The sequence below is a fragment of the Heterodontus francisci genome, chromosome 5 (genome assembly GCF_036365525.1).
Source record: "Heterodontus francisci isolate sHetFra1 chromosome 5, sHetFra1.hap1, whole genome shotgun sequence".
Taxonomy (NCBI): domain Eukaryota; kingdom Metazoa; phylum Chordata; class Chondrichthyes; order Heterodontiformes; family Heterodontidae; genus Heterodontus; species Heterodontus francisci.
Window position 1 is genome coordinate 113,974,214 of NC_090375.1, and position 14,408 is coordinate 113,988,621.

The window sequence follows — 14,408 nt, forward strand, 5'->3', positions numbered from 1 at the left end:
CATGGGATCTTTTACATTCACTACACTGATCTCTCATATGGGACATGAACCCACAACTTTCTGACTCAGAAACAAGACTGCTATTAGCTGAGCCACAGCACATCACTATCACTACACAACTGGGCAACATTATCATATGGAAGATGAGACCTTCACACATCTTTCTCACTTCTTGCAGTGGATGCTCTTCCACTGGTTCTTGCTGAAGTGTATGTGGTGACAATATAAGGGCTGGAATTTTACGTTGGGTGGGAGGCCCCGCCTACCAGCCAAAAAGTCGGTGGCGAGCCCGCCTCTCAAGGCCTGGGGAGCCAGTCTGGGATTTTTCGCTCCCCGGGCTCTTAATTGGTCTTGGGCGGGACTTCCACCTCGAGGCAGTAAGTCTCAACTAATGGAGCTGCTGGCCAATCGGCGGACGGGCGGCACAGTGGCGCAGTGGTTAGCACCGCAGCCTCACAGCTCCAGCGACCCGGGTTCAATTCTGGGTACTGCCGGTGTGGAGTTTGCAAGTTCTCCCTGTGCCTGCGTGGGTTTCCTCCGGGTGCTCCGGTTTCCTCCCACATGCCAAAAGACTTGCAGGTTGATAGGTAAATTGGCCATTATAAATTGCCCCTAGTGTAGGTAGGTGGTAGGGAAATGTAGGGACGGGTGTGGATGTGGTAGGAATATGGGATTGGTGTAGGATTGGTATAGATGGGTGGTTGATGGTCGGCGCAGACTCGGTGGGCCGAAGGGCCTGTTTCAGTGCTGTATCTCTAAACTAAACTAAACTAGACGCCAGCTCTTAGTACCAGCAGCTCCACTGGGAGCAGTGGCCACTACTGGGACTACACCCAGCAATCGGAGGCAACAGGAAGGATGGCCCAGGAAAGGAGGTAAGTTTTTAGGGCCTCGCCGGGGACAGTTGGCTGGGCCCTGGCGTGGCAATGGGGTATCGGTTAGTGGGGGAGTGTTGGGGGCAGTTGGGGCTTTGAGGTTGGCCCTCTGTGAGGCACAGGGTGCCTGATCAGGATGACCCCTCCAGCCTGCAAGAAGGCCGCCTAGTTTACCAGGTGGAGTACTTGGGGCCTTTGCCATCCAGCTGCTGAGGGTAAAATGTCCACGGCGACGGGAGGAGGCCTTCAAGTGGCAGTTAATCGGCCACTTAAGGGCCTTGATCGGCCTGGGGCGGGCAGGCCATTTCTTGCCTCCGCCGTTGAGCATAAAATTGCAGTGGAGGTGGGAGGGGCTCGGGAACAGCCCCCTCCCCCCAGCCTCCCACTCAATTTTATGCCCCCCTCCCCGCCACCAGCCCACTCTTTGGGGGGCTGTAAAATTCCAGCCAAGGTTTCAGCTACCTCCTTAATAGAATGTCATGTGGTAAAATGGCTGACTCCTAAGTTGTCCCTTTTGAGTGCCTGGAACATTCCTCTGGTATTAAAGTTGACAGCATGAGTGCTTCCAATGTCACTGGCAGTGATGTGCAGATGGTTGACTATCCCTGTAGGTTACATCTCAGTCATGGCTGCCCTGGTGAGCTTGGAGCACCTTATGCACTGTTCCTCTACCATGGAGGTAGTCCCACTGTCTGGGGCAGCAACAGCTATGAGCTGTATGTCTACTCCACTCCTCATCCTCCTCCTGTTTTGTTCTGTTATGTTCACAAAGCATTCATCGTGGGCATTGGAACTCACTTTGTTAACACAATGCACTGATTTACATCACAATTTTTGACTTTGCCTCCTCTGTCGTTTTACTTTGCGTAGAGGCAACAACACATTCAGGTAATGGAGACAGATCATTTAAGTCAAAGTGTGAAGCTATTTCTTCTCTTTATTGTCAACAGTTTCACTCCTCTTGCAATACTGTTTCAGTCTTTACTGCCTCTGTTGACGTTAAAGAAGTTATTTTTAATGAATATTTTTTACATAGCTTTTTTACATTTAATGTAACGTACAAAATAAAATAAAACTTTATAATCGTAAATTTAAAAACTGCTGAAAATGGGAGTAGCAGACATTATATATTTGCAAGCACTAACATCTCAGAACTGTACTAACTGGAAGAGTTGGAGTTGGAAATTTCTGCCACTGACTGCCAGCCATCTATTTAGCCTGCATCATTTGTCATGGGTACAGACGTGGTATATTCCATGCTGACATTATGTTGCAATCTAGGTGAAAGTGTATACTCCAACATCTCTCAGCCCATTGAGAATGCTTTCTTACAACTGGAGCTCTTGTTTGAGCACTGGGTGAATTTTTGAATATCATGCTGTCGAAAATAACTCAAAGGGTACATTAGATGATCCACTTTCTTGTTTTTTCACTTTTTGTACTGAACTTCTTGAGGAGCTGTAAATCCAGCAGTGTGTTCCCCTTCCCACTCACACCAACCAAGCCCAGCCCAGCTCAAGCTGAGCAAATTCCCTGTTGTACTGGTACCAGAGCCTTAAACAAGGGAAGTTTATTTAAGACCAACTTACCTCAGAAACGTGTGCCACACGCTGGCATGAGCTCAGCTTATGTTACTGACATTTTAAATGTGTGACAAATTTACTAAAAATAATCGGTTTGCTACCAGTTTTATTTGGGATCTATTTTTATATGTTGCTGCTAGCATCTCTCGTCAGCACAATGTGTATGACGTGCTAATGTAAGCCAGACAAGGTGTTAATTTGGGCATCTGTCATACTGCTTAAGCTCTCCTGCATTTCCTTTTTTTCAGCCAGTTCACATTATTTCAGAATCACTATTCTCTCCAATAAAGCATTAGTTAAAGGCAGTCTATTAATTTTTCAGGATAGTGATGGCTTTTCACTTAGATAGTCACATTTGCGTTCACAAGCTGCCTTGATATTCAGATTTCCCTGCTGCACTTGTGATATAAATGTACTAACTGTAGTTGGATGCTCTTACCTTAGTGTCTGCGGCATATTTTTCAGTGCAAGTAGTGTACTCTTGATCTGGTTATAACGTACTTTCAATCCTCAGTAAATATAACACTTTCAAGCTTCTGTTGGCAACATAAGGCTGACTCAGGGCTCTGAGGGCACCCATTGGCTCTAGGAATGTGCCTTGCTGAAAGGGTGAGTAGACTTGAGTGCTGAAGTGTGAGCTGTCGAACAAAATGAGTCAAAACTTTTCTAAATTTCTGGAGGGCTCATAATGAGTGTGCTAATCATCCATGATTCGCTGCTGTGGCCTTTGGGAATTTACATCTCAGATATGTGTTTTCACTGGTTAGTATTGGTTCTAAATGTATTTGTTTTTTGCTTTTTGGATATAATTTTCTGCTTAATCCTTACTAAATTACTTCCTGCTGCTGTTTAGCACCATGTTTCTGATTGTGAAACTAACTTACCCCATTCTATTCCCACAGCAGTGTTGCTGACTGCTGCTATTTCATGCAGCAAGCAAACTGCTCAGTGTGAGTTTTATTTGGACAGTCCTATGGCACTCCTGGATTTGGAGGAGAAAAAGGAGTTTCAATAGAGGGAGAAGTACAGGTGTGACTGCACCTGAGGCATTTTTCACCTTGACCCAAACCTCACGTGTTCAGACCTAGGTACACCTACCTGGGTATGACAAGTCTTTTGTTGGTTTTTTTTGAGGGAAGCAGCCACCAAATTATCCCTTTTCTTGAGCCTGACTTCCTGACTAATTCCATCACAGGGACCGCTCTGGTTGTAAAGGTGACCTCAGAATTGAGGTTCTACGCTACTGTTTTTTCCCAAGACGCCAGAAGCATTTGTCAAATCAGTCAGTTTTCTTTGCATCAATATATTAAACAAGTAACAGAGGCTTGTTTGCCAGAGGAAGCACTTAAACTACTCTTCCCATAGAAAGGAGGCAGCAGCAGGAGAAGGCAGAGCACTCCCTCCAGGTGGCAGGTTTCTCCAAAGCACTGGGTGCCATCAATAGCACAAACATGGCCGCCCTGTCTTCAAACAACCCATAACCTACATGAATAGGAAAGGCTTCCATAGCATAATGTACAGGTGGTCTCAGGCCACTCGAACTGAATTATTCAAATGAATGTGTCTTAGCCTGTTATCAGCCACAATGATTTATTTTGAGCCAGCCCATCATGGCTCCATAATTTGAATGAGGTTGGCTTCTAGGGAACAAGGATATCACCAGACATCTTGCTGGTGACCTATACATCCCTACCTAGATAACTAACAAATGCTTCAAAAGCTGACATTGTCTCAAATTGCTGACAATTCAAGAATAGCCATGACAAATGAAAACAATTATACATTCTTTCACTTATATTGGGGGATAAAACCTAAGTGGATGAAAGCCCGAAGGGGAAACCCGAATGTTGAAGGCACAAATTAGATGGTGCATTTCAAAGGTATCTGGGGCGTGCTTTCCCCTGAGAAAATGGCATTTACATTTGAAATGGTTAATTTTAAGCACTTTCAAATATTACAATGCATAGAGTTTTAGGCTATACAAAAGAAAGGCTGAGATCAATAGATTTTTCGACTCTAAAGGAATCAAGGGATCTGGGGATCAGGCGAGAAAGTAGAGTTGAGATCAAAGATCAGCCAACTTCTAGTTAATGATGAAGCAGGCTAGGGCGACTGTTTGACCCACTCGTACAACTATTTCTTATGCTCTTATGAAAATACAAAGTAATGTTGGATTTTCAAATCACTAACCAAAATATTAATTCTCTGAATTTTTCCCTCGGCAGTTGCTACTTCACATCCAACTCTTCACTGTCTCAGTTTGCAAAGGACTCATTTAATAGAAGCAGCCTACCCCATCTAACTACCCACCTTTCACAGAAAATTGGGGGCTGAATAAGGCCCAGAGGCTGAAAAGCAAATGGCTTCTGGGTGGACCTGGATAGAATGTGGAGCATGACCCAGTAATGCTGAATCCCCACCAATGTTCCCTGTCAAATATTGTTGTTGTGGGTGACCAGTTTTTTCAATACACGGTACCTGTCAATGTTTTTACATGGCTGCGCAGGCGTGGTATTTAAAAGGGAACAATGCCTGTGTTATACCTTCTAGCTTGCTGTGTGGCTGTGCGCCTGTGCAGTTTAGTGGGTACATTAGTCCTCACCCATTGTCCTGGTCAGAAACCTCCCTCCAATGCTGCCACAAAGGGTGCTTTTGTGTTGCTTCTGTCCAGCATTGCTAAGAGATTGGTGGGAGCAGGGGTTGGAATTTAAATTTTAATAGGCTACTGTTGTAAAAGCAAAGGGCTGTCTTCCTCATTGACATTGACATTGACAGGAGGAGGGTAGGATATTTAAAGGGGCGCATGGGTTTTAGAAACTTACAGTTTCAGAACAGCTGACGGGAGGCAGGTACAGAGTGGGGAGCCAGCCATGGCTGCCCAGGGCATCATCCTGGCCCCATAAGAGGGTCAGTAAGGCAAAGAGGGACTGGGCAGTTGGTTAGGGGGTGCCATTAACTCTGCGCAGGTGGCACTCAGCTCCCAGGCTTTGAATGGGGTCAGCAACCCATGGCATCACAGGGACAGAGGAGCACAGGACAAGGCTGCCAAGGACAATTTGGCAGCCACCTTCCTAGCTGGCAATGGGGGCACGACTGTCAGATTGTGGGCCCAGTGGCAATGAGGGGCAACACCTTTCGCAGGTAGGGCAGAACCCCGGGCATCAGGAGGGCATGGGAGAGGAAAGAAGGGCAGGAAGGCAACAGAGGCCAAACCCTTAACAAAAGATTGACCACCGAAGACAGAGCTACCTGGAGCTGATGACAACAAGTGTCACAGGAGAGTGCAACTCTCACAGACATCTGTGCCCTCATCGCCAAAGACCTCGCACCTCACAGCACTGGTCGCCATGCCCTGTCTGTGGCCGTCAAAGTCACTGTGGCTTAGAACTTCTTCACTTATGGCTCCTTTCAAGGATCAATTGTGGATCTTAGTGGTATCTCACAAATGGCTGCACACCATTGCATCTCGCTGTTCACTAATGCCCTCTTTCCCAGAGCTGAACAGACGTGGCCCTACAGGAACAGAAGGCATTGGGTTTCACCTCCATCGCTGGATTCCCCTATGTGCAAGGCATCATTGACTGCACCCATGTGGCCATCAAAGCACCAAATGACCGGCCAGAGAGATCCATCAACAGGAAGGGGTTCCACTGCCTCAACATCCAACTGGTCTGCAACCACAACAAGAGCTTCCTCCATTTGTGCGCTTGCTTTCCTGCCAGCTGCGATGACTCCTTCATCCTCTGCCAGTCCAGGCTGCCTCAGATCTTCAACCTGATGCCTAAAGTGTGTAGATGGATCCTAGCAGACAAGGGAAATCCCTTGAAGAGATGGCTACCGATCCCTCTACGAGAGCCCCAGCCGGAGACAGAGAGGTGATACAACCAATGCCACCTGTTCAGTAGGACAACCATAGAACAGGCATCCCAGCTTTTGAAGATGCGATTCTAGTTCTTGGACTGGGTCAGGTGGTGCTCTTCAATGCCTCCTGTAAGGATTTCAGTCATTGTGGCGGTCTGCTGCACTCTCCATAACATGGTCCTCTAGAGAGGTGCGGACCTTGAGGACAATTAGGCCCTGGAAGGAGACAGCTCATTGGGGAGGAGCAGGAGGTAAGAGAGGAGGAGGAATTGGTGGCAGAGGATGATATCGCTGAACAGAGAGTTGCCCCTGCTGCACAATGAAGTGGCATCTTCCTGCCACCGTCCGGGAAGAGGACCTCCCTCCGCTCCCTCATGGCCTCAGGCATAAGATTCAGGCTGGCATTAATGACGCGAGGATTTGCCTTGCCCTGGGTTCCAGGCCCCTGGCACCCCTGTGACATCTCACTTCCCTATAAGTGGTGGAAGATTTTGGCACAAACTGCAGATCTCTACCTCAGGACAACCAGCAGCTTCAGCAATGGCTGCTGTGGGGCAGTCCCACACTTCATCTGACCTACCTCCATTCCTGCCCCCTCTGACACTAAATGGACAATAAACCCTGTCTCCATATTAATTAAGGTCTTACCCACGGAAAAATCTGAACTTTATTCAGTTTCGCAGCAGGGGCGGGTTTCTGACTCTAAAACTGATACGGCTCCTATTTCCCGCTTCCATGGTGAAAATTCAGCCCAATTTTTTTTAACTAGCATCAGAAAGACTAAAGTATAGCTTTTAACCATTGCCATCAAATATGCGCTCATGCTATCAACTCTAATAGCATCCCTCAAGAATAATCAAGACTTTGACCAATTTTCAGCCCAGACTCAACCAATCCAGTGCTTTCTGTGCAGGCCTGTCATTCTCCGACCTCCATAAGCTGCAGCGTCTGAAACTGAGCTACTTGGGGCCTAACCCACACAGTGTCTCTTTTTACTCTATGTTGCATTCCAGAGCCTGTACATATGAGGATAGAATTTATACATTTGTTTTCCTGGTGTGAAATACATATTGGAAACTTGAGTTGGATGATCACCTAGCCCAGTGTTCTGGTCATTAATGTGAATACATGGAAAGCCTTGCAGGGCCCCTGCTCCCACCTTGGCTCAAATTACCAATCTGGGATTCCAGATGCTGAATACCAGGAACACAAACTCCTAGAAGGTTTATTTGACCAATACCTGGAATGGGAGTGTCTTATGAAGACAGATTGGACAGTCTAGGCTTGTAACCGCTGGAGTTTAGAAGAGGAAGAGATGGCTTGCTTGAAACATATAAGATTTTGAGGGGTCTTGACAGGGTGGATGTGGAAAGGATGTTTCTTCTTGCAGAAGAATCTAGAACTAGGGGTCACTGTTTAAAAATAAGGGGTCGCCCATTTAAGACAGAGATTAAAAATGTTTTATCTTGGAGGATCGTGAGTCTTTGGAACTCTCCCTCAAAAGGCAGTGGAAGCAGAATCCTTAAATATTTTTAAGGCAGAGGTAGATAGATTCTTGATAAGCAAGGGGGTGAAAGGTTATCGGGGGTAGGTGGGAACGTGGGGTCGAGGTTACAATCAGATCAGCCATGATCTTATTGAATGGCGGAGCTGGCTCGAGGGGCTGAGTGGCCTCCTCTTGCTCCTAATTTGTATGTTTGTATATATTCTTTGATCTGAGTAGATATACTGTACTCTCTTTTCTGTATCAATGATTATCTGTTCATCTTAATAATAGGCCAAAACTCATTTGCTACCCAAGTAGTTACTGATTTGATCTAAGTCCTATTTCTGCTTTGATTGCCTGGTAATCAGCTGTTCATTTTGTGTAGATTTATCGAAGTGTTACAAAATAAGGTGTTGGATTTTACAGACCCCCACAACGTCGAGTTTCAGGGCAGGGTGGGTGCTGAAAAATGTCTCTGGGAGAGGGCCGCCATGCACCGCAACGCCGGGAGGGCCCGGCCCTATATTGAAGGTGGCTGGGATGCCTCATGGTGGCCCCCCACCACTCGGCGACGTGACCCCCATTTGCATATGTAAATAAATTAAAACGAATGCATTAATCATACTTACGCCGCTGCCTTCCATCCCGCTGTGATCTTCCTGCCGCTGGCCAGCACTCCCGTACCTTCGGATCCCCGTCCAGGGAAAGGAGGCAGAATTCTTGTGGGGAGTTTCCAGTTTTGGTGAAGGGGTATATTCAAAAGTTCAATTTAAGTTTTGAGCTTTTAAACATTAAGATATAAGACTTTAGAAAGAGTGCTTAGTTTGAGCATCCACTGAAAAGGTGGTTTGTGATTTGGTTTCATCTTGTGACAGCCACAGTTGGGCTCAGTTTGCATTTGTGCAAAGTTTGGCCTGCAATTGTATCATTTTCATAGGTTTTTATATTTATCACCAGTCCTCAATGCAAAAGTTAAGTTTTATTTCAACTTCCTCCACCGGTGCAAACTCGGCAGTATGGAAGTTACAGTCAAAGCAGTAGATTACTGCAGATAATTATCCAATTGCCTTTTGAAAGCCACAATTGACTGTCTCCACCACACTCTCAGGTGGTGCATTCCAGATCCTAACCACACATTGCATGAAAATGTATTTCCTCATGTCGCCTTTGTTTTTTTTTCCATTCACCTTAAATTGGTGTTCTCTGGTTCTCAACCCTTCCACTAATGGGAACAGTTTCTCCCTATCTACTCTGTCCAGACCCCTCATGATTTTGAACACCTCTATCAAATCTCCACTAAATCTTCTCTTCTCTAAGGAGAACAATCCCAGTTTCTCCAATCTATTCACCGAACTGAATTCCATCATCCTTGGAATCATTCAAATAAATCTTTTCTGCACCTTCTCTAATGCCTTCATATCCTTCCTAAAGTGTGGTGCCCAGAAATGGATGCAATACTCCAGTTAAGGACGAACCAGTGTTTTATAAACATTCACTTTAACTTACTTGCTTTTGTACTCTATGACACTAAAGTCCAGGATCGCCTATGCCTTATTAACCATTTTTTCAACCTGCACTGCCACATTCAACAATTTGTGCACATATACCCCCAGGTTCCACTGTTCCTGCAACCTCTTTAGAATTATAGCCTTTATTTTATATTATTCGGCCACATGTCCGCCCATTCCACCAGCCTGTCTATTTCCTCTTGAGGTCTATCACTATCCACCTCACAGTTCACAATACTTCCAAGTTATGTAAAATCTGCAAATTTTGAAATTGTGCCCTGCATACCCAAGTCTAGGTCATTAACATAGATCAAGAAAAGCCGTGGTCCTAATACCTAGCCCCACTGTATACCTTCCTCCAGTCTGAAAAACGATCATTCACCATTACTCTCTGTTTCCTGTCACTCAGCCAACTTCGTATCCATGCTGCCACTGTCCCTTTTATTCTGTGGGCTTTAGCTTTGCTGACAAACCTGTTATGTTGCACTTTATCAAGTGCCTTTTGGAAGTGCATGTACATCAACCTTATTACCCTCATCAACCCTCTCATCATCCACGGTGCTCTGGCTATGTTTGCCCTACCTTTCCCCATTATGGGAATGGCTCTCAACTGTATTCAAAGCATCTCCTCTTTAAAGACGGCTCATTGTTCTGTTACAGTTTTGCCTGACAATCTTTGATTCCAATTTACCTGGGTTAGATCTGTTCTCACCCCAATGAAATTAGCCCTCCCCCAATTAATTATTTTTAATCTGGATTGCTCCTTGTCCTTTTTCCATAGCCAAGTTAAACTTGAGACTATGATCACTGACCCCTAAATGTTCCCCTACTGATACTCGATCCTCTTAACCCACCTCATTCCCCAGAATCAAATCCAGCAATGTCTCCTTCCACATTGGGTCCGAAACCGATCTCAAAAAATTCCCTGAACACACTTCAGAAATTCTTCTCCTCTATTTCCTTTACAGTATTACTATCCCAGTTTATATTAGGATAGTTAAAGTCCCCCATTATAAATACTTTATATTTTTGTACCTCTCTGTAATTTCCTTGCAAATTTGTTCCTCTACATCTTTCCCATTAGATGGTGGCCCATAGACCACACCCAGTAGAGTAATGGTACCTCTATTATTCCTTAGTTCTAATCAAATAGATTCTGTCCTTGATCCCTCTAGGACATCCTCTCTCCAGCACTGTAATATTATCCTTAATCAACACTGCAACCCCTTGTCCTTTCTTTCCTTCCCTATCTTTCCTGAACACCTTGTATCCAGAAGTATTTAGTATCCAGCATGCCCTTTTTGAGCCAGGTCTCTGTTATTACCACAATACCATATTCCCACGCGATCATCTGCACCTGCAGCACACCAACCTTATTTACCACACTCTTTGTGTCCACATATGTGCACTATAAACCTAATTTAGACCTTATTGCAATCCCTCTTACTCTGACCCCACTGAATACCTTACTATTTCTTACTCTAGTGCTATCTGTGACTCCCAATCCTTTGTGCACCTTGTTTTTCCTTTCTAATGCTACATCCTGGTTTCCACCACAGCCCCCCCTGCCCCTCCTCCAACCCTCAGGTTAGTTTAAACCCTCCCCAATAGCTCTAGCAAACCACCCCACAAGAACATTGAATCTGGCCCTGTTGAGGTGCAACCTATCTAGCCTGTACAGATCCCATATTCCCCCGGAACTAATCCCAATGTCCTAGGAATCTAAAGCCCTTCCTCCTGTACCATCTCACTAGCCACGCATTCATCTGCTGTATCCTCCTATTTGTATACTCACTAGGATGTGGCACCATGTCGTAGTTATAATACTATGACAGGGAGACCTACTTGAAGCATAATATTTATACTGGTCTATCAACAGAGAATAAACAGACCTACACTTCAGATGACAATGGGGTGTTAAAACTATAAGGGTAATTTTTACATTAGGGTTCCAGGCGCTGAGGTTCACCATCAGGAGACATATCAGAAATTTGGGCACATTTTTCACACAATTTTCCATCCATTCACTTTAATGGATTGAAAAACATAGGAAGTGCATGACCAAATTGATGACATGCATTCCTGATGGTTAACACCGGAAGTGGGAACAATAAAAATGGCACTCTATTTAGTTGGAAGAAAAAAAGAAAGAGCTGGAAATACTCAGCTAATCAGGCAGCATCTGTGGAGTGAGAAACAGAGTTAACGTTACTGAAATGACCTGAGTTGTCCTGAACTGTTAACTATGTTTCTCTCTCCATAGATGCTGCCTGACCTGCTGAGTATTTCCAGCTCTCCCTGTTTTTATTTCAGATTTCCAGCATCTGCAGTATTTTGCCTTTGTAGTAGAAAAATACACTTCTTATACATTTTATATAGAATAGGAATTAATATGGACAATTTGTGCCTTTTAAAAGTCTACAAACTTAACCTGTGTATTGTTAAGGGGAGCAGACAATATAGGGATGATTTTCTGAATGCACCCTGCAGGAGGGGAGCCTTACCTACTGACTTTACATTGGGAAATCATACGTGGACTATCTGTGATTATTCTATCCATTGATTTCAATGTATAGCCAGGGATTTCCTGCAGGAAGTGCAGATTTTGAAAATCATCCATAAATAAAAGGTCCCCATTTCATTTTTTGATTTATTTTATTTTCTCCCTGTTCTTTCTCCTTGTGTTATGCATTGTTCCCAGACATGGAAAGAGGTCAATATATTTCATTTTGGACTCAACCAATACTACTCCTGATCCAGTCAGAAGGAGGTATGTAAAAGTGATTTGAAGTAATTTATCCATCATTTTTCCTACTTTTTCTGTCTTGGGTTTGCTCTATGCTTCTGTGGGACAATTCCCTGAATGGCAAATACAATCAGGAAATGTGCCAAGGAGAATCCAGACAATTTCCCATAGGAAATTAGATGAAATGGTAGGTTGTGTCATGTTAGGACACCCTTCTAGTAACTGGATAAGGACAGATCAATAAAGTGACTGGTCAGCATTGTACATTGTATTTGTTGTGATGAATCAAAGAGTTCAAATTCATTCAGTTTTGTTTGCAGACCTGAAAAGAAGAGTGAGCAACCCATGTGTGAAGAACATGATGATGAACGAATCAACATTTATTGTCTGACATGTGAAGTGCCAACATGCTCCATGTGTAAAGTGTTTGGTGCTCATAAAGACTGTGAGGTGGCTCCACTCAATAATATTTATAAAAGACAAAAGGTAGGTCTTATTTTCTCTTCGAACCAGCCTTTTTTTTAGAAATTTTTCTCCTTTCTAGTGGTTCTCATTCAGGGGGTAGAAAAATAAGCAGTTCCCAGGACTACTTCAGTGTCATTTATGTCACTCAGTGGAGCAGCCTTGGGTTACTTATGCCTTTATCCAGTTTTCAACTTAATGCTTGTCCCTCATAAGACGACTATGCTGTCATGCTTTCATTTGTTGGTTGCTGTTTTGCTGAAATAAGCAACACAAGCTTGAATGTTTGAAATGCTTCTGTTTGGAGCTACAACTTCGGAGTAAAATATCAGGTATTACCCAATCTGTTCTTTGACAAACTACATTGCTCTTTCAGGCCTGCACATGATCGTGGGATTGTCATTGTCCATTACCGCAGTACTGCCTATCTGTTGATGAGTTATTAACCCATTATATCATATATTACCTAATGCTAGAGACTGTAAGCAAATGGACAAAGCCTGTGGTTGGGTTACTGTTGTGAATCAGCCCTGAAACTCTTGCTGTTGCCTCAGCCAAGTCATTGTTTGCTCAGAGAGACTAACAGCAATTCCACAAAAGGTTTATGATTCATCTCAAAGTCATTTGTGAGAGGTAAACCAACTTAAGTTCAATCACAGTAAGGAAGACTTTTATCTACAAATAATTAGGTGCTTGTATTAGGTCCACTGTATTATGCTAGGATAATAGCTACAAAATTCCATAGATTTTTAAAACATTAAAAACTATTTTATTTCTTTTTAAGTTTGTTTATGATGTTTCAGTTTCTACCTAAATCCCATGTGTATGTACCAATATTTATTTAGCTCTCTGTAAAATGATGAAAAAAATGCAAGATAATCTGTGCTTTTTACTTTCTGGCTTGCTGTCTGAGAGAATGCTTCAATGTGATTAGCTGCTTAGCCTGCTGGATGGGATCACTGTTGCAGCACACCAGAGATCGCTTATAGCTGATGCCAGAATTAAATTAGCTTGAGGGAAGATGAAATCCACACTATAGAAATTGCTAGACCTATGTAGGCAGCTTTTTTGAGGTCAATGTCAAAGTAACTTTGCTACTGACTGCAAAATCTGGGCCATATATTTAACACATGCACAGTTCTTGACCATGAAGTACCAACATAGATACAATGAGATATTTTCCTCATAGTGTAAGCTATTACCAAAATGGTGAAATTGTTAAGCTGGTGAGGAAATCTAAGGGTGTATTTTGTGAATGTGCATTTGATCATAGTGCGTAGTGGGAAATAGCAGCCAGTAAGTCAGAACATACAAAAATGCTCTTTTGCAATGTGTTCTCCTTGTTCTTGGTGGCATCAACTCCATGCTTCTTTGCACTATTTGCAACACTTAGCGATCAATGCTACAGGCTGCGGCATGCATTCTGTGCATGTGAGTGTGCTGTTCCTGCATCCAGTCTGAGTGATGCCGTGTGTGGACCTCCATCAGATTGGCCATTCTCTTAATGGAGGAGCTCATATGCTCAAAGCACTGAGTCATTGTGGAGCACGAGATGAATGGACTCCTCTATTCTCATTCCGTGATTCCACACTGCCTCAAGTAACTCCAACATGTGGGCACACAACTTACGCTGTTTCTCTAGTTAGAGCCACCTGCTTTGTGACTCCCTAGGCTCTGCAACTGTGCCATAGTCGAGGCTGGTGGTTCCCCCTAGCGATCAAGGATGCCAGGAAAGGGCTGCGGAGATGACAGATGGTGATGAGGGGGCCACTCCTCATGGTGTTCATCATTATCATTCTGCTCCATGGCCCCTCCAATGGACAAAGTATCTATAGATTTACACCCTGTGACAGAGGCTGCCCCTGCAGTGATGCCAGTGCAGCAGCC

The 14,408-nt window shown here is 44.1% G+C and overlaps 1 protein-coding gene across 3 annotated transcripts in view; it reads left to right on the forward strand.

The window, feature by feature from the left end:
• Positions 1-14,408, forward strand: part of LOC137370005 (tripartite motif-containing protein 54-like) — a 139,439-nt gene that overhangs the window by 41,141 nt on the left and 83,890 nt on the right. For all 3 annotated transcript variants that reach the window (XM_068031920.1, XM_068031919.1, XM_068031921.1), the window contains exon 3: positions 12,380-12,545. In XM_068031920.1, coding sequence (XP_067888021.1) covers positions 12,380-12,545 — 166 coding nt within the window. The remainder of the gene's footprint in view (positions 1-12,379; positions 12,546-14,408) is intronic.